Source organism: Catharus ustulatus, chromosome 7 (assembly GCF_009819885.2).
Source record: "Catharus ustulatus isolate bCatUst1 chromosome 7, bCatUst1.pri.v2, whole genome shotgun sequence".
Classification (NCBI taxonomy): Eukaryota; Metazoa; Chordata; class Aves; order Passeriformes; family Turdidae; genus Catharus; species Catharus ustulatus.
The window spans coordinates 11,112,777-11,138,306 of NC_046227.1; the positions used below are offsets into that span (position 1 = coordinate 11,112,777).

Here is a 25,530-nt window from a genome sequence, read left to right on the forward strand (position 1 = left end):
AATATCTAGAGAAATAGAGTTTTTGTAGACACTGAATACTGAAGCAATTTTTAGCTCAGAATCTGAGAACAGAGTACTCCAATCTGGGATGGGTTTTTAATTTGACTCGCAGTGGTGAGTTTACCCTGGCCAGTAGCCAAGCACCCACACATCTCCTAACTCACTCCCTGCAGTAGCTCTCCACAGGGGGATGGAGGAGAAAATAGGGAGAACAAAAGATAGCTCTTAAGTTGCGTTAAAAAACAATTTAATAGGTGAAGAAAAGGGTGGGCTCAGGGGGTGAAAAAGAAACAGAGCAAGGGAGACTGCACACCAGGTGATGGCAGGCTGATGCCCAGCTAGTCTCGAAACAACAACCAAAAATCTTGCTTGAAAACAAAAATATCCTTTTCTTCCTTTTTCCCAGTTTTTATTTATGAACATGAGTATACATCACATGAAATATCCCTCTGGTCACTCTGAGTCAGCTGTCCCACCTGTGTCCTGTTCCAGCCTCTTGCCCACCCTCAGCCTGGCTGTGGGGGTGTAGTGGGAAACAGAGGTGGCCTTGACACTGTGCAAGCACAGCTCAGCAATAGCCAAAACACTGGTGTGTTGTCAGCACTGTTGTAGCCACAGAGCCAAAACACAGCACCATGTGGGCTGCTCTGAAGAAAGTTAACTCCATTCCAGTCAGACCCACCAGAAGCCCAAATCATACTACTTTTTTTTTACTTACTTTTTAATGTAGTACTGAAAAAGAAATTATCAGAACAACAAAATTCTATTGAAAGATCTTTCAAAGAGACTATTCTTGATTAAAAATGTTTTCTTGTATGTGCATATGTGAAACTTTAATTAGAATCATGCACACTTCTGAGCAGTTCAAAAAGACTCTTGGGAATTTGCTGAAGTTTATTTTTTCACTGAGAAATGTCTCAAAAAATTTGTTTCAGGGTATTCAGTAGCACCTAAGTGCTTGTCTGAATAGGGTCTGCATATTCAAGCTGACTCTGTCTTGCAAGAACAATGCTGAAGAAATTTTACCCAGTGTGAACACCAGACCTGTCAGAACTGGGTAATTCTCTAATTGCCTATAGGTCCATCTTGTTACTGTCGGTGTAAGTATGTAATTTTGTGCCTTAATCAACTGTCTGAGTCTGATTTATCATGAGACTGGACATATAAAATGCGTTCAAAATTGAAACATTAAGAATTAGATTTATGGGTTTATCCTAAGAAATGGAAAAACTAAAAAAAAAACCCAAATATTTGAAGTTGGAATGAAATCTTAGTTCACTTCTGGAAAAAAAACAAGAAAAAAACAATGAATGACCCTGTTCTTCCCTGCAACATCTTACTTTTGGTTATGTATGCTACTGTCAGTGAAAATGTATCCAAAGATTTCAGGTAGTTCAGATTAGAGCTCATAATACTTTGATCGGTATCGAAGTCTGAAACTGAAAGCAAGTTGAGCTTTCACAGATTTTTTAGAAAAAACAATCAAGATTAAAGGAGACTCTCGAGTTCTTGAATTGATTCTTTATTTTTAGGGTATTTGGCCTGCTCTATTATTAGTGGCCCTTCTTTATTCCACTTGTTAATATGAAGAGAGATAAGCATTTGTTCCTGGTAGGGAAAAGCATCACAAAGCATACACAAATGTCTATCAGTGTGACTGGTAAGCGTTCCAGGCAGCCACTTCCAAACCTCTTACTGGGTTTGTTAGTCAATGCCATCATTCCAGGAGAGAGATGACTTTATGGCATTGATTGATCATGCAGTAAACACAGTGAAACTGAGACTCTAGTGTCTTCATCAAAAGTTCCATGCAATTTCTCATGGCTTTCTGACACTGAAGCACTGACTTGAATGAAACTTTCCTTGTATGTTGGGGAAGAGTGAACAAATTCATAAAAGCAGCAAAGGAACAAATGTTGTCTGAGGCCACTAAGATGGAGTGTGTATTCTGCTAGAAGGGAGGATCAAGGCAGTAATTTGTGCTCTGTCCAAAAGCAGGGTGTATGTGGGGATAAAGTGGTAAAAGAGTTCGTGTATTTTTCCTCCAACTGCATGGTTCAGGCAGTTTTAAAAAAGCCAAAGCATTCCCTGTTTGCTGTGCTCTGATTGTGAGCAAGGTGGCTAGACTGTCTGATCTCAGTTAATGAGCAGAACCCTGGAAAAATAGTGATAGATAAAGTTCAGGTCTTGGAAAAACTCTACCTGTGTCAATATTATTGGGAAGTAAATCGCGTGTTTAAGGAAGACAGCCAATGGCGCTGAATCTCATCCTATGTAAATTGTGTCTCATACATGGGTTTCTTTTTTTTTTCTCCAGTATTAGAGAGTACAAATATTGAGCACCTATAAATCCAGCTCTCTGCAGCCCAAGTCCTTGGCTCTGTGGATGTCAGTTACAGAGCTGTGTTAACCACAGAATCCAATCACAGCTCACATCTGGTGCCTGCATAGCCAGCCCTGCTTGTTTTGGTGTGTGGCTAAATTGGAGATGTGAATTTGTGGCAGCTCTGACTGTGCTTTTGTCTACAGTAAGAAATGTATAAGAGTGCCAGAACTGCTCATTATGAATGAAGATGATAACTTTGTGTATGGCTTCATGGAAATACAGTCAGACATTTTAAAGGACTAGCTGTTCAGGAGTCTCCTCTGCCTTTACTTGGTGAGGCTCTAGAATAATGAAGGAAAGGCGTGACTGATACTGCACTTTACTTGATAATAAATGCTGTGGTCAGCTCTTCCGCGTCTGCACGAGCCACAGTAACTTCCTGCTTTGTTAAGCTGAACTTTGCTTATCCCAAGTTTTGCTGCAATTTTGACTTTTTGGGAAAGGATAACTGGTTAACAGGGAATTCATTTAGCTTTTGGGGAACCCTTGCTTAGCTGGTGTTCAAGAAATATTTTGGTTATGCTGAAGTAGCTTCACCGAACCGCAACAAAACCCATTTGATTGTGAAATTCCTAGGTAACTGTTTGTTGCCTGGCAGTTCTTACTGCTGACAGGATGGTTTGAGCAAGTTGAGACACTGGGAGTTTAACTTGCTGAGACTTTGGCTTGCTCAGTGTGGTAACTCTGTTAACCAGCACTGGGTTTTGATAGCGCCTACGTGCAATATATGAGAGCTTATCAGTGCTGTTGTAATGTTACTAATTAACAGCAGTGAGAAGAGAGACTTAGCAGTTAAAGCAATTTTGAGATTCCCACACAAAACATGCTTTTTTGTGTGTCTGTGGTAGATTGACCCTGGCTGGATACCAAGTGCCCACCAAACCCTCTCTGTCCCTCCTCTCCTCAGGTGGGTAGGAGAGAGAAAAACATAACACAAGATTTATGGGTCAAGAGGACAGGGACTGATCGCTCAGCCATTGCTGAGGCAAAACAAACTAGACTTGGATAAATTAGCTTAATTAATTATCAGTCAATAAGAGTAGGATAATGAGAAATAACCCCTAATTTTTAAAATGCCTTCCCCCCAACCCTCCCTCCTCAGGCTTAACTTTACTCCCCAGTTCTTTAACTCCTCTGCAGAGCAGTGCTGGTAGATGGGTAATGTGAGTCATGGTCAGTTCATTACACATTGTGTCTGCTGATCCTTCCTACTCAGGGAGAGGATTCCCCACACACTTCCCCTGCTCCAGTGTGGAGCCCCTGCCCCAGCTCTCCATGAAGTTCTCCAACACAGGGCCTTCCCACAAGCTACAGTTCACAACCTGCCCCAGTGGATTCCTGTGCTGTACCAGCAGGGGTCCCTTTCCATGGGGTGCAGTCCTTCAGGCACAGCCTGCTCCAGCGTGAGCCCCCTGCTGAAGTCCTACCAGCAGACTTGCTCTAGCATGGGCTCCTCTTTCCAAGGGTCCACAGGTCACTGCCAGGAGCTTGTTCCACTGTGAACCCTCAGGGGCACAGCTGCAGGGGCACAGCTGTCTCACTATGGGCTGCACCATGGACTGTAGGGGAATTTCAGCTCCAGCATCTGGGGCACCTCCTGCCCCTCCTTCTCTACTGACCTTGGTGTCTGCAGAGCTATTCCTTGCACATATTATTTTTAGTCTTCTCTCCAGCTGCAATTGCTACTGCACAGCACCCTTTTTAACTCTGCTATTCCAGAGATACTGCCATGGTTGCTGATGGGATTGACCTTGGCCATCGGCAGCTTTCCCTTGAAGCTGACTGGCATTGACTTTATCAGATATGAGAGAAACTTCTGGCAGTTTCTCACAGAAGCCATACCTGTAGCCCTTCCACTAGCAAAACATTGCCACACAAACCCAATACAGTATCTGAAACCTGCTGGTACCCATGTTTGCCCAAGAAAAGTGGGTTTGGCATCCTTTAGCACACTGAGAGTTTAGCACACTGGTAGGGCCTGCAGTGGTCACTAGTACCCTAGGTAACTACAAGCTAGAGCTTAACTGTTGAACACTGCATTCTGTGAAGTAGATAGTATGTTATCTTATCCTCCAAAGCGCAAAGGTTCATCTTCAGAAATTCTGGACAGATGCAAAGTAAAGGTTTGTCCACAGATTTTATCATTTCATGGATTCTGGCATGCCAAAGACAGATCACTTCCAGTGAATGGGTACAAACAGATGAGCTGAAAGATGCTCTAGAATGTTTATCTGTGCTATACAGTGTAATTCAGCTTACCTGTCTTTGAGAAAAGTACCTTAAAATAAGACATACTTTTATTTTCTTGGAAATATTCCTCAACAAATAAACAAAGTATCTTCTTTTCATTCTGTTGATAAAATTACTCCATGTGCTGTCCATATGTCATTGCTAGTCAAACAGCTTTATTTTGGGATTGCCCTTGCCGAGTTAAGAAACCTGTAATTTTTTTTTAAATCCCAAACCTTAATGTATCTGTCTAAACAGGAACCTCAGTTCATGCATGTCAGCAACACTTCATATGCTATTGACCTTCAGAAGCAGAAAAGTTTTTTGAGATTGTCTCCTGAGTATTGGGGAGGGTATGGAAGGGGGGGACTGGTCAAGGCACGTTTGCATGTTTTTGGCAGTACGCAGTCTGCATTGATTGGCTGTACTTTTGCAATTGATTTTGATGTAGCTGGGTAGCGTGGGTTTCAGTTGAAAACAATAATAGGTTTCTTTTGGGTTATTCCTCTAAAAGGTGCAGTTCAAAGTCCAGTAAATGCACTAATAGCCCTTATTCATGTGTAATAGCAATTAGGTTGAAGGACTGTATGAACAATGAGTAATTATGGATTAACTTATTTATGTGCTTTTGTTGTTGTTTCCAGGAATACCTTTTGTTAACATCAGAAAATCAATGTTTTCCTTGGCAGTAGGAAGATGGGGGAGGAGAGGAAGACTAGCATTTGTTATAAATCTGAGAATATCAAAATGTCAGTCCTGGTGACAGTGTAGTGTCTGACTCTACAGGAACTGTTAATATGGGAATGCTGCTGGGCCTGTGTCTGTTCATTGTGGATATATATTAGGTCATTTTACTAGAGAAACTTGTAAACATTTGTTAAAGCTTTTATGTACATATATTTTGTGTGTGTATATATGTATATAATATATAATAATTTAAATACTATTCGAGGAAAAATTTGCATCTTCTTCAAAGGAGCTATATGAGGTGACTTGGTTATAGAAAATGAAAGGCTGTGTTTAATTTCAGTGTTTGGTTTTGGAAGGCTCAGACTGCTTTGACACATTTAAATCAGTGTTTACCTTCAAGCATATACATAACCTCACTGACTCATAAAGTATGCTTGCCTATACTTTGAATATGTGTTATTTACCTGAGGTCTCACCACACTAAGGCTTCTTCAGGTCTGTCTTGCCTCCAGTTGAGCACCTGGCTTTATCAGTTCTCATCAGAAACCCTTTATTCAGGGAGCTCTTTCAGAGCTCTGTTGAAGTGCTTCCTTTACCCAAAGTCACTGTAAATTTGCCAATTCATCATGACTGTGGTGCTTCCTTGTGTGCTTGGTCAGGGCAGCTCTGATAACTTCTCCTTCTCAGTCTGCAACTGGGGGGCTCCTGTGGGACCAGCAAAACTCTGGTTTAAGTCTATGTAGCTCTTGAAAGGATTATATTTGCTGAGAGTTAGCCTTGCACGTCTAGCAACAGTAAACTGGTTCTTCACAGATGTCTGAGTAAGAAGGAAAAGTGATGTGGACTTCAAATAGTTAATAGAAAGAAGGCTGAAATCAGAATAGCTCCAGGACCATCTTTGAACTTTGGTTTATTCCAGGACTGAGAATTTACTATACTGTACCAGTCTGCTGGCAGAAGTTTGATTCCTTGTGATAACTTATTTCTTGATATCCAAAATATGTGTGAATTTGAAAACTTCCCAACATTCACTTTTGTACTTGTGCTCTTACTGTTTAGAGAAACCACTGTGACTGAGGCAAGCAATGCTTCCACTTGACATACTTCCCTGTTAGCATTCCCAAGCCGTGCTCTTGTAGCAGTCCACATTTGGGCAACCGCAGGAACAAATGAACCAACGCTGTCTCTTGGCATCCTGTTCTGAGCTGAAACAGGAGCCAGCATAAATGGCTTAATAGCTCAAGTCCCTGGCAAGGACAGCTTGGAAGGTAATGCCTTCTTTCTAAAAATTGAAAGTTAATCTTTTTTTGTTGTTTTGCAGGAGGGTCATGCAGATGTAGAATTTGGGTAGATTGTTTTTTGCTATTTCACTTCTCTTTATCAGTATGCTTAGGAAGATATTTTGAGGCGTTTGAGGAAGAGCAAGGGGCTGATGTTTATTTTGGCAAGTCTTACTGTGGAAAAAGAGTTTTCTCAGTCTGAATTTGTTTTTCCAGAACCCCCATCCCTCCCTCCTGCCTATCAGAGAGAACCATTTTACTGACCATGTGGCTGAATTCATCTATTGTCAATTGGGCTCAGCTCTATTAGTATGATATATGTAGTAAAACCAGGAATTCAGATTATGCTTAATGAGTGATGCTCTGCAGATGTTCCTCTAGGATACCAGCTAGCAGAACACAGGCTCTAGCCTTCAGCAACATTCTGTTGCAGAGTGGGAAGGATGAAGAGCTTCTGGGTGCAGCCCCTGAAGTGGGGAACATCAGAAGCCAGCAAGTGGATACTTCATCCTGAGCAGCCACTGGGCAGTTGTGGTAATTATGCAGTGGTGCTGGGTTTCCTACCTTTGGAGCTCTGGAGTGGGGATATGCTTTTGCTGGCTCTTACCCGGTTCAAGGAAGCTAATAGGTGTGTTTGAGAAAAATAAGAAAACTCTTTAGAGAAAATCCCTTCTTTCAAGAATGGCCTAGGGGTTAAAGTACTCTTCTAGTGTAGAAGAAGGCAGGTTTGGAACAACCATTCGATCTTCAGTGTAGGCTGAAGACATTCCCTTGTCACTGGGTTGCTGAGATGAGTTTTTTCTGTCTCTTCTACTTGAGCTGTTTCAGCTTATTTATATGAACGTTTATAGAACAGGACTCCTCATTTTTTCCTAAGTTCCAAAGATTTTAATGAGTTGATAATTTCCTGTCATGAAATGAAAAATTGTTGGGAGACTTTCTATTATTATACTATTTCAACCTTATACTATTTCAGACTTTTGGTAATTTTGTAGTTCACTATAGCTTCTTAATGTGGAGTAGAGTCAGTGTTGCTGAGTGTTCTCTTCTTTGGTAAATGGGTAGTATAAATTAGATGGGTCAAAAAGAAGAGCAATAGGAAGTGCTGTCACCTCAGTTTAGAACTACATGTGCATTTGACTACTCATAGACTTTTAGCAGTGTATTTGATAGTTGTTCAGGTGACAAAACCAGCTCGATAGGGAGTTCAAACACAGGATATTTACAATAGTTTAGTGGGAAACTGTTGGCTTTAGATTACTAACTCACTGCTTCACAAGGCAAACTGCAATTTTAGAAAGGATCTGGCTTGAAAATAAATGTTTGGCTAACAGTCAGTAGGGGAAAGGATGGGAGGAATTTTCAGAGGTTGTGCCTAAGTCCCTTGAATGTTCACCAGGAAATAGCGCTTCTATCCTGTAAGATACCCTTTCATGGAAAAACCTGCTACTGTGCAATGAGACTCCCTTCCAGAAATTTGACTTTTTTTGAAATTTGAATTCCTAGGTTTTGTTTAGGATGTGTACTGTCACATGTGTTTTAGGGATGTTTTTCAATATTTAGAATTCTGTTTTCAAAAAAAATAATGGCACTTTGTTCTCAAATTTATTTTACTTAAAAGTATGATTTTATAAAGCATTTTATTCATTCTTTATATGTGTACGTATCTGCCTGTTTACTTACACACACATAGATATATGTATGTATGTCAGCAGTTACAGAGTATTTACTTTGTATTGGTACCTGTCTGTTGAAACATGGATATATAGCTCTACACGGGATTTGCATGTGTCCTCTTCTGCAGCTCTTTTCTTCATTCCAGTAAGTTGCTGTAAATAATGCAGAGCTGGCATTTCTTTATGTGCTTTTTAAATTGATCTCCATTGCTCAGATGCAGGATGGCATTAATAACCTTAATATAAACTACTGGTTTGGATCCTTTTCAGCCCAGGCTGTATTCTACAGAGGTAGCAGGTTAAACTTCCAGGTCTCTGAGGTGGTAACTGGTGGTCACTGTTAGAGGGTCAGTCTCTTGTTGTGAGCGAACACCAACTCATACAGTGACACCAGTCTCTGGAGAAGCCACACTGAAACTTGTGCTAAAGAACAGCTTTGCTTGGATGGGACAGACCCAGCATTCAGGGACTGTACAGGAAGAGGGTTTGCTAGGAGCCTCACTTGTAACCAAGGGTGAGTTGTTCTCTGTGGACCAGAGATAGAAAATACAGCCACATTCTTTTGTGATGTCAGTATCAAAAGATACCATTATATCACTGAATACTTGTAAACTGTTTGGATGAAATATTAATGGAGTTTGGGGAAGATGCCAGTCAGTAACCTTCTTTTGAGCCTCTCTTAACGTGACCTTGGTAAAGGCTGGAGCGTTCCTCTGCAGGATTCTCATACAGCAGAGCTGCAACACCAAGAGCAGGGAGGACTGGAGGATCCCTCACACCACATCTCTGTGAAAACACAGATGCCTGTGGAGCCCACATAAGCAGTGCTCTGGCTTCTCACACACTGGCACTGGGAGAGGGAAGCAAGGCAGCTGACAAGAGCGGAGAAACACAGGCTCTCCCTGAGTTACATGGATAGTACCATCTCTGCTTAGGAAGGGGAGAGCATAGCAGTGGGTCAAAGAGCAGTGGGTTTTACCAGAATGAGATGCAGAACTTACTGTGCCTAAACACTGTATTGCAATACTGACTGGACATGGCAGTGTGTCTGTGGTAGCTGCTTAGAGCCATTCCTGCCCTTGGCAGAAATCTGAGGAGGACAGAAGGCAGAAGGACACTGACCCGGGTGCTAAGGACTGTCCTTCCTCCCACGTCCCACTCTCACCTTTGTCTCTTTTTTGTTTTTAGCAGGTAGGTCTGTGTTCTCTCAGATACGGACTTCATAGAGTTAAATAATTGCGTTCCTGATGCACCACTGTGCATTTTCCAAACCTTTACCCCTTACTGCCCATTTCCAAGCAAACAGTCTGCAAGGCTGTAGATCTGAGACGTTTGTTTCTTCCTCAGACTGTGTGACCAGGCATTTCAGAAATCCTTAGGAGGAGGTGATAAACAATGGGGGAGCATAAGCCTCCTTTTTGCCAGAATCCAGAGCTGCATGTGGAATCAGTGAGACGTTTTATTTCCTGCATCCTGTTTCCAGATCTGCAGCCAATAGGTTTCAGGCAGAGTGTAGTGACCAGTAGAGAGTCTGGCTGCAATAGCTGAGCAGGAGGGAGAATGCAGAGGCAACAGCTGCATTCTGTGATTGAGACAAGCGTGACCAGGGACAGCAGTGGGACTGAACTCTGCAAATGGGAAATATTCTGGAATGTGTGTGCACTCCCATACATATGTTTATGCAGGCATTTAAAGGAAAGGATTTTGAAGGCCTCAGATGTCATGAAACTTACCCAGGGTGCTTAACTAGTCTGAAGTGGCTAATCTCAAACTTCCAAAAAGCAGGAAGTACCAAATGATGGTGTGGATAGAAAATATCTACATGCAGTCGTTGGACAGATATAAAGCAGTACTGGAAAACACCAGTTCTGTATTAATAACATTTTATGTTTCTTTTACTAGGTGTGTTCATTCCTAGTGACACAGAACTCTAAAAGGATAGCTGTGAGGATGCTTGTTAGTACGGCCTGGGTACTCCTGACTCTGGTTATGTTTATGCATCTAATTATTATGTTTCTCTTTAGATTTGAGACTATAGCAAATAGAAAATCATACCCCTTGCTAATCTCAAGATATTGAAGACAAATGTCTGAATCTTGATACGTCTTGTAGTTTCACAATCAGTGGAATGCTGATGTTTGCCCATTTGACCTAGTTATTTTTTTCTTCTATTTAAATAAAATCTGAGTGAAAACCAAAATAATTCCTTTCTGAAATGTTTGAATTTTGGAATTTCACTCTCAGAGTTTTTTCCGTCTTTCTGGTGCAGCAATGTTAGCTTAAAACTGCATCAGAAAAAATTGTGTTCGTCTCAGGCTTCATGTGCAGTTCTCTAGTAGCATTTCTTTATAATGAGAAACAAAGTCAAATGTGAAATGGAGGCCATGTGTCTCTGATTCTGCTGGCTTTGCTTTTACCTGGGGCATGTGGAAGTCTGCAGGCAAGGCAGTGTAACATAATATATATGGATGGATAGGAATCCCATTTGAAAATGAGATGTAATTCTGTAGAGAAGGTAGAAATAGAGAAGATGAAAGCGTAGTGCAAGCTGCTACAATCTCATTAGATACTGTCATGGTTTAATCCCAGCCAGCAACTAAGCACCACACAGCTGCTCATTCACTGCCTCCCATGGGAGTGAGCTTTGAGTGGCAGAGCTTTGTATGCTGAGCCTGACATCATATGATATGGAACATCCCTTTTCAGCTGTCCCAGCTCTGTCCCCTCCCAATTTCTTGTGCCCCTCAGCCTCCTCACTGCTGGGGTGGGGAGAGAGGCAGAAAAGGTCTTGATGCTGTGTAAGAAATGCTGGCAGTAACTACAACATCCCTGTGTTGCAGCTACTGTGAGGAGAATTAACTCAATATTAACTCAGTCCCAGCCAGAACCAGCAAAGATACTTAGCTGGTTTTTTTTGTTTGGTTGGTTTTTTTGGGGTTTTTTTTGGGTTTGTTGTTTGTTTGGGTTTTTTTGGGTTTTTTTTTGTTTTTTTTTAGTTCCTCTAAATTGTGATTCCTTTGTTCTACCCATACCTATCTACCCTTTTGGAGTTGGGGGATTTTGACTGAACTATTTGGAAATGAGAAAACTATCTCTAATTAAAATTCATATTCTGGTGTTGTTCTACATAATGAAAAAAAAATTGTGTGACAAAATTGTAAACTCTGGTTTCTCTTCTAATAGACAACGATCACTCAGTGACTGGGGTTAGAGAAGCACTGGCAAGGGTCAAGTCAGACCTGGAATTCTTGGTTTGCTGGGGTAGTATTTCTTTATAAAAGGAAACAGTTGCAGTGGGCAGATGAGAACTAGGATATTTTTTGGGGTGTAGGAAAGCATTCATCTGTAAGCCTACAGATGGGAAGTCCTCCTAACACCAGATTAGGATGTGCTGTTCAATGGGGAATTTTCTGATCCCCCTTACCAAAGTTGCGTTTTCAGATATCAGAAGTGGTGGAGCAGGTGTCACATAGAGTCTCCACTCTGATAGACTTTATTGTGACAGGATATTTTCACAAATTGTATCTTTCTGGCAACCCTTATGCTTTTATAAACTACTTTTCCTTTCTGTGTATTTGCAAGGAGATTTTTTTTGTTGGTGTTAGGAGTGGGGAGCATCTGACAGAGTTTCGAAGTGTGAAATTTAAATGTGCAAGGCTTTGCAGCAGTGGCAAGACATAGAGTTGTTGTTTGCTTGAGAGGCAGGCAATCCCACCTGCATCCATCCATAATCTTGTATAGAATGAAGTGTTTGTCAGCTTTACTGAGGGTCTGGCTGGCTGGAAGGTGTCTGTGGGCCAAACACCTTGATGCTGGTACCAGTGGGAAGGTGGTGGGCATTCTTTGGAAGCTTAGCACAGCAGCAGTGGGATTTCACTGCTGCTTGGAGACAGAAAGGAAACTTCTGTAAAGGCTGGGCAAGCAGCCACAGAATTTAGGCTGTGATAGGTGAGCTCTGAAATATTTTTCTGCAGTGGTTAAAGGCTGTTCCTGTAACTGTCTGCCTGCTGGACGTTGCAGCTTACAGTTAAGGTCAGCAGGACAGAGCATGTGCCAGCACCATAGATGCCCTGGTTCAGGTTCATGGTAGCTTAAACCTGCATAGACTAATATGAATTGCTTCATCTGGTGGAAAAGTAAAACTCTGCCAAAAGTAGTCCACTCTTCTCTGCAGCATTCCCTTGAATGCTATTGAAATGCTTCATTTTACAAGGCAAGTGAAATGTCTCATTTGGATGTGTGTAATAGCTTTAGAAAAAACACCCTGTCAGTATTTGAGGTCAGGATGTAATGAGAAACTGAGAGTGATCTCCTGCTCCAGGTAGTGCATTTGGAAATTTGTATCAGAAATTAATGACCCATTTATATAAGGGATTTTGTAGTTTGTTGGGGTTTTTTCATCAATTTCTTTTTCTTGGAAGTCTTTTGGCATAATTTGCAGTGACATTTCAGGAGCAGAAATGCAAGCAGGAGATGGTGGAGAAAGACAAAGCATGTAAGCTGACACTCAAGCTGAGAATCTCTCATACACATTATGTTTTGTGTGTTTTAAATTTTGTACTTGTATTAATTTAATCTTGACCAGTGCAGAAAATCTGTCAGAGACCTTTGTCTAAACATTATTTTATGTGCATGCTGTTGGTGATATGTAAAGTACTGTTCTGCCCTGGCTTTAGGTGCCTTTAGGGACCAGCTGAGGGTCCTATTTTGGTGTTTTACAACTCACACAGGAAGAAGATTTGCTGAAGAACTCAGGATGTGGATGTAGTAGATCAAACTTGCATCCAGGCCTGGAGATAAAGCTTGTGAACTTCAGTGGGACTATTTTGTTCATAAGATTATGGATGTGCTATGGTTTTTTGTCAAAGGATTAGAAACTAAGTAATTGTTAAATACTGAGATTAAAATAACACCAGAGGAAAAAAACACTAGTTAAGTCAATAAATCAGTTGGTGCTACAATGAGAAAATTAAATTTGGTAGCTATTAAGTATAGCCATAAAGGATGATCCTTTTAAAAATTAGTACAGCAGTGACATTTTCTTTTTAATGTATCATCTGTATTTTATGTAACAAGCAATGCTGGACTGAGTTATATAAATGAGCAAGCATTTTATGCATGTTATTTCAATTATCTGTCCTTGGAGAAGGTGAATGAAAAATAGCTCCAACTCGGTTTTAGCATCTTCATTTTGATAGTTGTAATATGCATATTAATGAAGTGTGTGAAGTGTAGAGAAATGGGTCCATTTGTAAAAGCTGGTGTCCTCTTAGTTCTTTATCTTAAAAGGAAAAGGAAAAAGAGAGAAAGGAAGAAAGAAGCAGAGGGAATGTTTCGTGCAGCATGGCAGGCCTTTTTGAAACAGCTTGCAGTTGCAAGCTAGCTGAATCAGCACCACATTTATTGGAGGAAGGCTATAATCATAGTAACACCTGCAGTGTACAGCAAAGGAGAGGCACATCAAATTCTGGCAAGGTGTTGAATGAAGTTATGTCTGGTTTTAAATCAAGTCAGAGCATTGCTACAAAAAATAGAATTGGTTAAATAGTAAGGTTTACTCAACAGAATTAATTTAAATTTCATGAATTATTTAGCTGGTATCTTTGAAGATACCTTAGTTGAGAGGCATGAGGCTTTCACAAAGTACCATTATTCGGATTAATTTGCTTTGTACAAGGTGCAGTTTTAAAATGTGCAATTTTGGTACAGAATTGATAACATATGTTGAAAAAGAACGTGAGGATTTAAAATGACAAAGATCTTTTCCCATTACTTACTGGTTTTATAGATTAATAAACTTTTAAGGCTAGAAGAGTTTGTTAGTTCTCTTAGTGAGCTTGTTTCTGTGTTGTGTGTTTGGTTCTTCAAGAGCAGATTTTACTTTTTTTTGTTAATGTTGTTATGAGGTGCTGGATTGGATTAATTGTATTTGAATCAGTGTGCAGGAGTGCATTGATCAGTTGTCTCTAACATTACAAAATCTGTTCGGTACTAGATACAAGTGCAAACCAGTCAAATTCCTTAGCTATTCCTTACCATACAGTTATCTCTTAAACAGAGAATGGGACCACCCAGCATGGATTTGATGTCACTAGGTAGAAGCCATGCTTTTATGAGAAGCAGCAAGGGAGATGAAGACTTAAGAGTAACTTTAGAACTGACTTTTCCAGTCTGCATCGGAAAATTGATTATATCTCATGTTCTTTGCCCCTTTGGCATGACAAATAGCTGACAGTAAAAGAAAATAAGTGTATTTTAAAAACTTATGTAGGGACTGCAGGCTACAAGCATTTCTTGACATCTTTCTTTTGTTATTGGAACACACCAAATATTGGAAATGGAATTGCCCTGAACTTACCTTCTGTGTGATCTTCCTGCCTGCTCTGTCCAGATGTTTTTAATTCTGCTTCTACCCTTTGGGTGGGCTTGAAAAAGAAACTAATTTGAGCTCTTTCATTCTTCATGTAAGGAGGGGCAGGAAGGGCAACCTTCCACTCAGGGATACGAGCAGAGACAATAAAGCCTTCAGAGTAACACAGTGGCCCAGTTACCAAGAAGCCTTATCAAACAAGACTCCAGTCTTGGCTAAGCATTTGAGCCACTGACTTAATACAGGTAAAAGGTATTTAGATTCTAGTAGAGCATCTGTTCATGATATAGTAAAATGGGGATGGCACAAGCAACTGTAACTCATTTCAAGCTTGTCTTTTTAAAGCTGGATGGAAATGGAAATGGTTACTTTTGTCTTTTGACTCTTCATCAGACCAAAACTCAAATGAATTTTTTCTTCTTCCTATTATCTCTTCCCTATATGCTTCCTCAACTCTCATTTCTTTAGTTAGAAAATGGGTGCATACAGAAATAATTACAAGACTTAAATGTTATCAGTGAGTACTGCAAGAGAAGTCCTTAATTTCTGGAGTTTGAACTCTTCTAAACTTCTATGTTTCAAAGAAGCAGCTAAGGGAGGATTGTTTAAGGGCATTAAAAGAGATTGAGAAGAATTTTTGGAACACATATCAGTCCACATAGCAAATGCTCAAATAAGGTAAAGGAGGTGTTCCGACTTAAAAACTTAGAATGAACTTAAGGGTTCATTCTCATGTATCTATATCTAGACCTTTTTATCAGTGTACAATAAAGAGAGTCACAGAACCAAGCTTGTATTTCATTTGACTTAGTCTTTGCTTTAATTCTTTGTGTATGATTTAATTTTAAAATGTGAAGATTCAGCTCTGTTTCTTAGTGAAGTTTATGGCAGCTGGTTTTGATGGAAGCAAGATTAGGCAATGGGACTCCTTTCCCTGTGTTAACTCTTCATCATGTGGTAGAGTGTCTCTCACTTACCCAGTCACATAACTGGAAATAGAAAGCATATTGCAGGGTTTCTTAATCACATGCAAATTCCATTCATGTGCCCAAGTTTTCAGAGAAGACTTAGAGATTTAAATCTGCAGACCCTGTTAGTTTCAGTAGGAACTGTGTGACTAAATCCTCTGAATTGGTTTTGAAGTATAAACAAACAACAAACAGCTATGCAGCACTTGTCAGCCCAACCTCCTGGCACATTTAACTGCTTTTTAGGACTGCATTAATTGATAAATTCTTTTTGGCAAAATTTGAGGATGCTGGTGAATGAAAAGACAGGAACTGTTGGGTTCATTTAAGGTACTCGTGCTCTTTACAGCCCCAGAGCAGGGTATGGGAGACATGGCTGGGAGAAGTGTGATACGCCTTCTATTCAGATTCATAGCTTTAAGGCATTTTCAGATTTGCTTGCAGAACTAATCTGGGGAAGGTAAGAAATCTGGACTAGCTTTACCTTTTGGCAGGATTGAGCACTGCTGTGCAGGACATTGTATTCTCATGTTTCTCTAATGCTTACAGGTACGCATATGCAATTAATCATTACAGGTGTAGCTTTGACAGGTTGGAACTAAAACCTCCAAATTAATCTCTTTGGTTTTTTTTCTCATTTCAGAGACACTACTCTCCTCTGACTAGAGATGGCAGAAATCAATTCTCCTGTAAATATCAAGGAAAAGGTAGGTTCAAGTAACAGTACAATGCAAACCGAAGTTATATTTGTATACATATTTAATTTCTGCTCTTTCCAACACTGTTCACATACTGAACTTTATTATGAATTGACTCTGTGCATGAAGTGAAGTACACAGACAGGTGTTGATAGGAGTAATCTGAGTCTTGCTTGATGAGAAGCATTTTTACTTTTTTGCAGAGAGACTGTTTTGTCAGCTGATCTTTTCTTATTCCTTTGTAATTCCTGTGCACACTGATGCTATGGAGAACAGCACTTTGGGATGATTACTGCTGTACAAAATGCAATCATTAAAGAAACATGCCCTTTAGAAATTATTTTCTGCCAAAAAATATTATACCTATAATACTTAAAGCAATTCCTAAAAGTGCAGAACCTGAAAAGAGCAGATTACTTTTTCCTATGAAAATATGTCTGCTTTTAACTGCATTCCATGAGTCAGTCTTCTCCATATCCTCAGCTAGAGCTAGAACCTCATCACCCTTTCAGGAGCAGCAAAGGACCTAAAGCTAATTAGGATGTGAGGTAGGTCAGGAGATCTTTTGTGACTCCCAGCAGGCAGATTGTGAAGAGACCATGTAACCATAGAGCTTCTTTTACTCAGTCTCTCCTTATGGGAAACAGTTTCTTACCTGTTGCACTGCCCAGGTGTTTTTTGAGTAAGTTATACCTTGTATTTGTTATGAATGTCTCAATTGCTCATTGTGCTTGTGAATTTGCATGTCAAAATAAATCTCTATCTTGGTGATAAATATCTTCCTTAGTTCTTAATAACAGCACAAGGTTTTAAACTTGAGCAGCATGATGATTTTGCAGTAGAAAGTAATGTCATCAAATTCTTTTCCCTGGTGCCAGAGTGCTCAAAATAAAGTACAGTAATTCTCAAAATGCTACTCAGTAAATCAGTTGAAACTCTGCATATTTACTGTCTAGCTTGAAATTTTTTATTTAAATCAGTTTTACAAGTGCAGGGTTTTACAAATCATGTGCTTGTTTTTTGTAAGTTTAAGAATGAGGAACTGCAACAGGAGTTTTAGTCACGATAGATATCTCCTGTTCCAAGTGTGATATCTGCTGGGAGTGCCCAAAATCAAATATTTATGAGTATATGCATTTTAAGACAGGAAAATAATTGGATCAATACACTCTTTAATTGTTCACTCTTTATTCCTGTATCTTCCATTAGTATTTAGTGCCACTAAATCCCTATGCCAAATTGAAAACTTAGTTTAATAGCAATTGAAATTACTTTGCAAAATCACTGGATTTTATTCTGGAAAATATAGATTGATAACCTACTGCATAAAGGGTTGGTGACCAAACAGCATAAGCCTCATGCAATCTATGTATGTCAGCTGAGGAGGTGTTGTGCTCACAGAGCCATTGCACCTGGGCAAGTCCCTCTTGTTTTAAAGCAGGGTTGCAATGACTCAGTTTGGTATCTTGTATCTGGTTTACCATATGGGCAACAACAAGCTGAGTAACTGTGAAGTGATTGCAGCTTCAGAAGTCTTTGAGTGATGTGCTAGAAATATGAGGGAAGAGTTGAACAAATAAGTCCTGCAGAGTTGCCTTTGATAATATTTGCACATAAACTGCCAAAACATGAGGATTTCATTTGCATGTTTGAAAAGCAGACATATTTATAGTGTGCTGGGAAGAGTCAAAATCACATCACTTCCTCACTTAGCTTACAGAGCTTCCATGGTCATGCCTCACAACACTGAAGCAGAGTGAGTTTAATGTTTACTTTTATCCACCTTTTGGGAGCCAATATTTCTGGGTAAAAACCCAAGGTTTATAAATGTAATGCTTCTACTGAGTTCCACAAATCCATTGCCATCAATGTAAATACAAGCAGGCCTGGTTTAAAAGAACAGACTAGAATACAGTCCCTTCCCAGTTCTCCCTTTCTTCTACCTTAGTGCTTGCAGATCATAACGTGCTTAAGACTTTGATCTTGCTAAGACTTGCATGAAACTGAAGGAGCTGTACATCTGCACACAAATACTTACTCATGTGAGTTTCTGCAAAAGTAGCACACAAGTTTCTCCTTAAATTGAAGGTTATTTCACAGTGATAAAAATGTGCTGCAGATCTCATGCAGTTTGTTCTTTGTGGGGGGTGGGGACAGTTGTTTGGGTTTTTTTTTTTCCAGTGGTGACCTTTCCCTGTGTTCTCTCCATGAGCAGCTTCTAGTTATTCAAGAAAGTAAAACCTCTGCCACTGTTTTAAAAGTGAGTGTGATGCCAGTGCAGACATTTTGGACATTATGTTCACACCCAGGCTCTGTAAAGCCCCACCCCTGAGTTATAGTCATAAGAGAATGCTACTGTGGTAGTGATACTTGTATAATTCATCCTTGGCATTTCAGCTGAAGTAGTTCATAGAGTCAATAGGTTAAACATTCTATTTTATATCTTCTTTTTTCTCCCCCGAGAGATTTATATAAATGTTGGCCTGTGATGTTAGGGAGGCTAATGAAAGTTTCCATAGTTGGCAGAGACTCCTGCAGCTGTGATACTCTTGTGGGGGAGCCAGGACTGTTTCAATTACCATATTTTAATGCATATAACCCACAGATTTTCTGGAATAACCTAAGTTCTGCATTTCAGCAGACACAAAGGTCATTAATTGCCTTCATAACTAGTATAAGAAGTTTACCATCAGGATCTCTCAGAATAATTCCTCTGCCCTGACCCTTCCTGTCTTCATTCACTATGTCACGTTCCCTCTTGCCTCTGATAACACTCATAATGATCTCTGTGCCTGAAAGTAAGTAAGGACTTATTTTTTGTATCTGAGTTTTCAGAGACAGAGTGTTATACATAGTTCAGATCATATGCACAAAAGTTCACTGGATTAAGGGGTAAAATGAGCCAAACTCATTGGCTTGCACCCAAAATCCATAAAATCAAAGGATGTATTCAAGCATTAACCTAGTACAGCACCAGAAGAGGTGCTGAGATTCTGAATTACAAGGTTTCCAAAGAAGAAGCAATTGGAGTGGGGAAGACAAGTGATGTATTGTCTTCTGCAACAATTAGGGCCCTCTTAGTTTAACAAGAGAAGAGTGAATATCAGGCACTCCTCAGAATAACCATTCATCTCTGGCATGTGACTTTGGTTTTGATCCAAAGAAATATCAGGATTTGTTTAAACTTCAGGACTTGCTTTCGGCCCATTTTTTTCTTTTTTTTTTTTTTTTCTTTTTTTTAATTCACTGTTTGTCTAAACATGTTTGAACAAGTGAGTTCTGCTGTCAGCTGGAATTAGCAAAACACTTGTTCAGATAAAAAGTCTTCTTTTGAAAGATTCTGTTAGGAGTGAAGTTTTGCTGAAGTTCTCCTGAAAGGCTTGCTTTCTCAGTTGTCATTTCAAGTGTCAGAGCTGGAGGAGCAGATGGGCAGCACTGCAAGAAGGAAATTTTATTCAGATGTGGTTTTGGAGGTTTCACAGTTTTGTTTGCATTACACCATAAATGTGGTTTTCATAAGCAATAGTCAGCATGCAAGGAAAGAGTAGGATTTAGAGTGGAAGGAATGGAAGTAGTGTGTAAATTTAAAATCATGTGTTACAAAAGCAGATAGTTTCCAGTCTGTGATTTCACTTTCTCCTTAAAGTTGCCCTTTGCAGCTGTTCTTTGCCCATATGTTGAAGTAGATGGACTGTTCAAAGACCAGGAAAGTTGGTCAAAATGCACTTTTGTCACTTGATAAGCCACTTAACTTGGCTTAAGGATATCACAGACTCATGTCTGTAAATGGTGCTATCATCACTCAAGTAGAATAGTTCTTACTAAGCCAAACTTCTTACAAATCCTGAATGAGCATACTAGAATGTCTGGGTTTCTATTTTATGGATAAGGGTGAAATAATATATCCATGACAAGTGCCTAAAGAAGTTTGCTGCAGCAAGTAGAACTTTTTTGGGGCTTACTAGGAATAAATCATCAGAAGACATCAGGGTGATGAACAGATAGTAGCAGAAAGACACTGACCTGATCAAAGCTGTCATTTTGCTCAATGGAGAATACTTGTTCAGTTTGTCAGGGTGAACTTAGTAAAGCTTTTGCAAAAATGTCTCCAGTGTAAGACTCAGCCTCTTAATGCAACCAAGTAAAATTGTATTCATGAAATATGTTTGTGTAGAAGTTCAAAACCTTTCTAAAAAATTTCTACCATAAAGTGGTTTTAAAATGCATTTTCTTGCTTAATGTAGCCAGGACATCTGCTAATGCTAAATTCCTAGATTATCAAAACCAGCAGTGTTCTGCAGGCAACCCTTCTCCACTTCACTTGCAGGATTTGGGAGAAATTGGGGGTGTGATGGAATTGAATTATGTATATCGGTACATAAAAATTTGCTACTGGCATGCAATGAAAGTAAAGTAAGAAATGTGTGTGTTTATTGATAACTATACTTATAAATTAATTTTGTTCTTAACTTAGAGAAAATCTGTTGTTCTTATTGTTTAGTACAGAGTGAAGGTAGATCAGAGTCACTTTTCCTAACCAAGCATAACTAAGAATATTTCTAAGTGATCATAATAGTAACTTACTTCAAGGGGATTAGAGCAGCTGTCTTCAGGGGTTTCAGAACAGCCATGAGCTTTCAGCAAAGAAGTTTAATTTGTCAGTATGTCAGAAGTACATAAACAAACTCTCTGAACCCCGGATATGTTACTTATTCACCAGAAACATCCTCCTTGAGATGATGCCAAGGGGGACCAGATGGAGCAGAGCAGCAAACAGGCAGTGATTGAGTCCATGTTGTTACAGTTGCCTGGGAACCATTTAAAACTTGACAGAGAATGTGAAGGGCTTAGAGGAATACACATCAATGTCAGCTTCGTTCTGCAAGTGGGATAGATAATCTGGTGTCACAACTTCCAGGCAGGTTCTGTTTCTTTTTGAGCTTGACTTACCTGGAAACTCTTGTGAGATGGATGTTTGTGAGGACTTAGGGTAAGCTACCATGAGACGGTAGAATTCAGCATCCTTTCCTGTGTGCTGTATTCCTCACAAGTAACTTGTTACTGATTAATTTAATTTTATTTTTTTAGGTGAGCCAAAAATTTGCCCCAAGTGAGATGTTTAACAGTAATCAGAAAAACAATCAAGTGTAACTTACCAGACCTTGGGGATTTTAATGTGAGGCAGAAGCTTATCTGAGCTTATCTGAAACCTTTATCAATTTTGGTTCCACTTCTGGGCAGTCTTCAACATTTTTTGTAAGAGACAGATAAAAACTCATGACTCTGGAATTCTGATGAGATAGTCTGGCTCAAATTGCAGCAAGCATTAGCAGGACTTGAGCTCTGGTTTGTGGGTTTAAATGGGGTGGACCTGGGTTCTGTCTTTCATGTTCTTGACTGTATACACTTTTTTTTCAAGATCAAAGATTTATAATTTAGATCTGTGATTGATTTAAAGTAGCTTTTGTAAACTGAAGTTCAGAGAAAGTTTTCTTAGTAAACAAAGTAATGTGCTTCCCTGTTAGACAACAGGAGAGAAAGCCCAGGAATTTAACTACTGTCAGTGACAGATCTTCAACTAATGCTGACATTAATAGCATTAATTATCTGTGGTTCTGAAGGTATGTTACTGAATTCTCTTGGTGTCCTGGAATGCTGTCTAGCATCCAGATGATGACAGCAGTTCACTGGGAATCTGCACTGGATAAAAACAGGATGTTTCACAAAATAATTAAAATAATTGACTTCCCTGTAGTCTGTCTGGTAATGCTGTTTCTCCTATGATCAGGTTTCAGTAAGTAGAAAAATGTTTTCTCCCACATACATGGAAATCTAATAAAGTTGACTGCTGAGTTAGCCTTTGCAGAATGGTATTAATGCAGTACCATTACCTGGTAAGAGAGTCTTTTGTTCTGTTACTTTCTTTCATACTTTAGGATGCTAAATGTTTTTTAAATGAGTTTGTTGTTGAGAAGTCATAAATACCAGATTATTCCAGTTGCTTAATCTGTTGCTTATGTATTAAGAAGATGGATAATCTTGCTGAGTTTGATGCCTGTCAGTTTTGAGAGAGAAAGGTAGGAGCTACCTCCTGCCCTGGCATCATCCTATCACATCTGTAATAAAAATGAGCTCTATACAGTTGGGTTTTTTTGATTGGGAATGGGAAGTGATGGACTACTCTCAAGCAACTGGAGGTTTGTAAGCAGGTGGGGTGTATAGCTGTTCTATCACAAGGGCTGCTTTATCACCTGAGCTAGCAGGTGAACCAGAGAGGAGCCAGCGTACCTGGAGTGCCTAGATCCAGCTCACATTGGGCCCTGCAGTGTAAGTCCACTTCTTATCTTGCATTTGTCAGACATTCCTGGAGCTTTCATATGCTTCTGTTCACAGTCTGTGTTAGGTCTCTTATGACCTATCACTGGAGAAGTGCCTTTCTGTTAGGCTTACGCTGTCAGGAAATTTCCTATCCCTCCCTGTTGCTTTTTCTTTTTTATCACTAGGTCCCTTTCTGGGAGCAAATAGGACACTTTTTGTGTGAGGGGACAGAGCTGAGTTTCAGACCTAGAAATCAACATGTTTATTTGAAATCAGAGTTAAAGGGCTAAGAGGTGGAATATCAGGGACCTTGAAATTTGCATTTCTAGGTGGAGGCTGTCATATAGCCTGGTCTCCCTCCATATACCTTGTCCTCCTCCCAGATATACTCTCGGGTGACAATTTGAATCTTGTAACCACATGTCAGTAATTTCTGTCCAGAAATTGCTGACATTTTCATTGCCTGTGTACAACAGTTCCAATGTATTCTGGATTAAAAGATTGGTCAAATAGTGCGTGTGTTGTAGACCTGACATCTGGCACACAGATCTTTGTCTTTCAATTTCCAGAAGTATGGTAGCATGATGCCATTTTGTTCCTAAAAACTTGCAAGACAAAATACTTTGTTTTGGAGTAAAACCTTTTGAGATCTCTGCTTTGTTGGTTCTGAACTGAGATGGTTATATGTATATATATATATATGTATATGTATGTATGTGTATATTAATTTTGATGCATTCTACTGGTTGCAAACTTTAGTTTTCATCTACTTGCCCACATAAATCACTGCACAAATCTGGGAAGGAGAAACACTAACTTGTAGGTATCCTGGGTATCACAGTATACATACACAAGAGATTCAGATTTAAAAAGTCTAAGCAACTTCTGATTTGGGATTTCCTAGGTCTTGGATGCTTTCCTTTGCAATCTGATGTTCTTTTCTTGAGGAATTCTTTCATTAAGCTTCTCAATTTTTTCTATTTTCCAAATAGGTAAACAAATGTATTTTTTTTGTGCAGCTGTCAACAAAAAATATTGTTGGGTTTTGGCAGTAAACTGTTGAGCTTTACAGTACATTAATTCCCTAAATCAAAATTTTTAGCAGTCCAACTAAATCATGGCTGTTGTCATATGATAAATTTCTTTTTGCTGTACTGTTAAGCATTTTTCCTAAGATCATCATCCTGGTTTTTTTGGGTTATCTCCACAACTAGAATATTTCCATAACCTTTTTGCATTTAATTTTAGTACTAGTTGGATGAAGTACAATTTAGCTTTTAATTCTGGTTTTTCTAAAATCCAAAAGTTCTTAACAGATATCACACAGTGCAAACAGAAAGCCTTCGGTTGATTCTGCAGTCTAAAACATAGCCTGCTTGGTTGAATTCTTGTGTGTCAATGTTCTCTACCCTTCAGATATTCTTCTTGTCTTTTAGAAGTTCCCAAAGTGCACTGTGGTGAGTTGCCTGATCCTCTAAGTAGGGATCTTAGCCTCACTTGGGTGTTTTCTGCTGCTTCCTGAGGTTTGCAGACCTTTCATAGCAAAGTAGGACCTAGAAGCCATTGTGAGATCCTTGTGCTTATGTTTAAAGTTGGTTAGAATACTCTCGATATTTCTTTTACTATTTTTCCTGTAAGCAGTGACCACAAGGAGATTATGCAATTTTGAGTAGGCAGAGAGATGATCCACATGATTGTGAAAGAAGAGGGGAGTTTTTTGTGAGACTATGAAGATGTAGTGCACATGGTGAAAATATTTGGGAACTATGAGCTTGAACATAAAGTGGACTGCAGCATGTGGCCTGCTCTACCTTACAGTCTTTTCCAGCTTTTATTATGGAGCCAGCTCGGTTCACACTTGTTGCAGGTTTATCAGTAAATAGCATGCCTGTGCACACAATCACTAGATTAATTAACTCCTTTTTCCAGTGCTTTCTCTTCACATCCTATTGATTTGGGTTAGTTTTCACTTGGCTGCCTGCAGTACATAGCACAGAACTGTACTCATTGCTTCCTTCCCCATGCATGCGTGTCAGCCGAAGGGAGAAACTTGAGCAGACAGGATTTTCTGCATAGTTTCTGGCAACAGCAACCTCTGGTTCAAGCAGTCCACTTGTCAGCCTAGTCTGTATGAACTTCAACATAGTTACCCCTGTCTAGTGGTATTCTAAAGCAGCCTCTGTTGGCTGGGGACTGGGCTTGTGGGCAGGCCTGGTTTGGTCGTAGCGTGGCAGCATTAGACAGACAATGAGACAGGCCTTTGGGAAAGGGTCCTTGGGAAGTACACAAACACTTCAGCTCCACTAACTTCTGAATTATGGGTTTGGCCTGGACTGTCCAACGCTAGACTTGCTACCTGAGAGGTGGTGTGGTCAAATGTGAAACTGCAGAGAGGGGTGTGATGGGATGATGGAAGAGCACAGTAAATCAGCTGTGCTGAGTAGCTGTACTAACGTTCTGTAGCCAAGTATGGGCCTTTTGCAGTTCTGAAGCTAAGTCCAGTAGGCATCAGGAATCTGAGCTGTCCCATCACTACATTGAGAGAACCTGCCTTGATTCCTGGTTTGTGGTAGCATACAGCACAGGGAAACACAGTGGTTGAAGAGTGGAGTGAACATACTACAGAAAAATAAGATTTTTTGGTCAAATCTGAGCACTTAAACATTCTCAATAACGTTCTGATGTCCTCTTTGATGGAGACTCCACAGAGATTGTCCTTCAGCACCTTGTAGGGCAGCTAAGACATGGTAGTGTGAATGCTTTTGCCATGTGAGCCAGCCTAATTCCCTTAACCAGCTCTACCTTCATGTATTACTTTTTTGTAATTACATTTTACAGTACAATAAAAAGACCACACTGCTTCACAATTAGCATGATGGCATTGGGATGCAGTAAATAAAGTACACCTAATCAAG

The 25,530-nt window shown here is 39.8% G+C and overlaps 1 protein-coding gene across 5 annotated transcripts in view; it reads left to right on the forward strand.

The window, feature by feature from the left end:
- SPATS2L (spermatogenesis associated serine rich 2 like) overlaps positions 1 to 25,530 on the forward strand; it is a 77,121-nt gene that overhangs the window by 20,784 nt on the left and 30,807 nt on the right. For all 5 annotated transcript variants that reach the window (XM_033064648.1, XM_033064652.1, XM_033064651.1 and 2 more), the window contains one exon: positions 16,243 to 16,306. In XM_033064648.1, coding sequence (XP_032920539.1) covers positions 16,268 to 16,306 — 39 coding nt within the window. In that variant the 5' untranslated portion in view covers positions 16,243 to 16,267. The remainder of the gene's footprint in view (positions 1 to 16,242; positions 16,307 to 25,530) is intronic.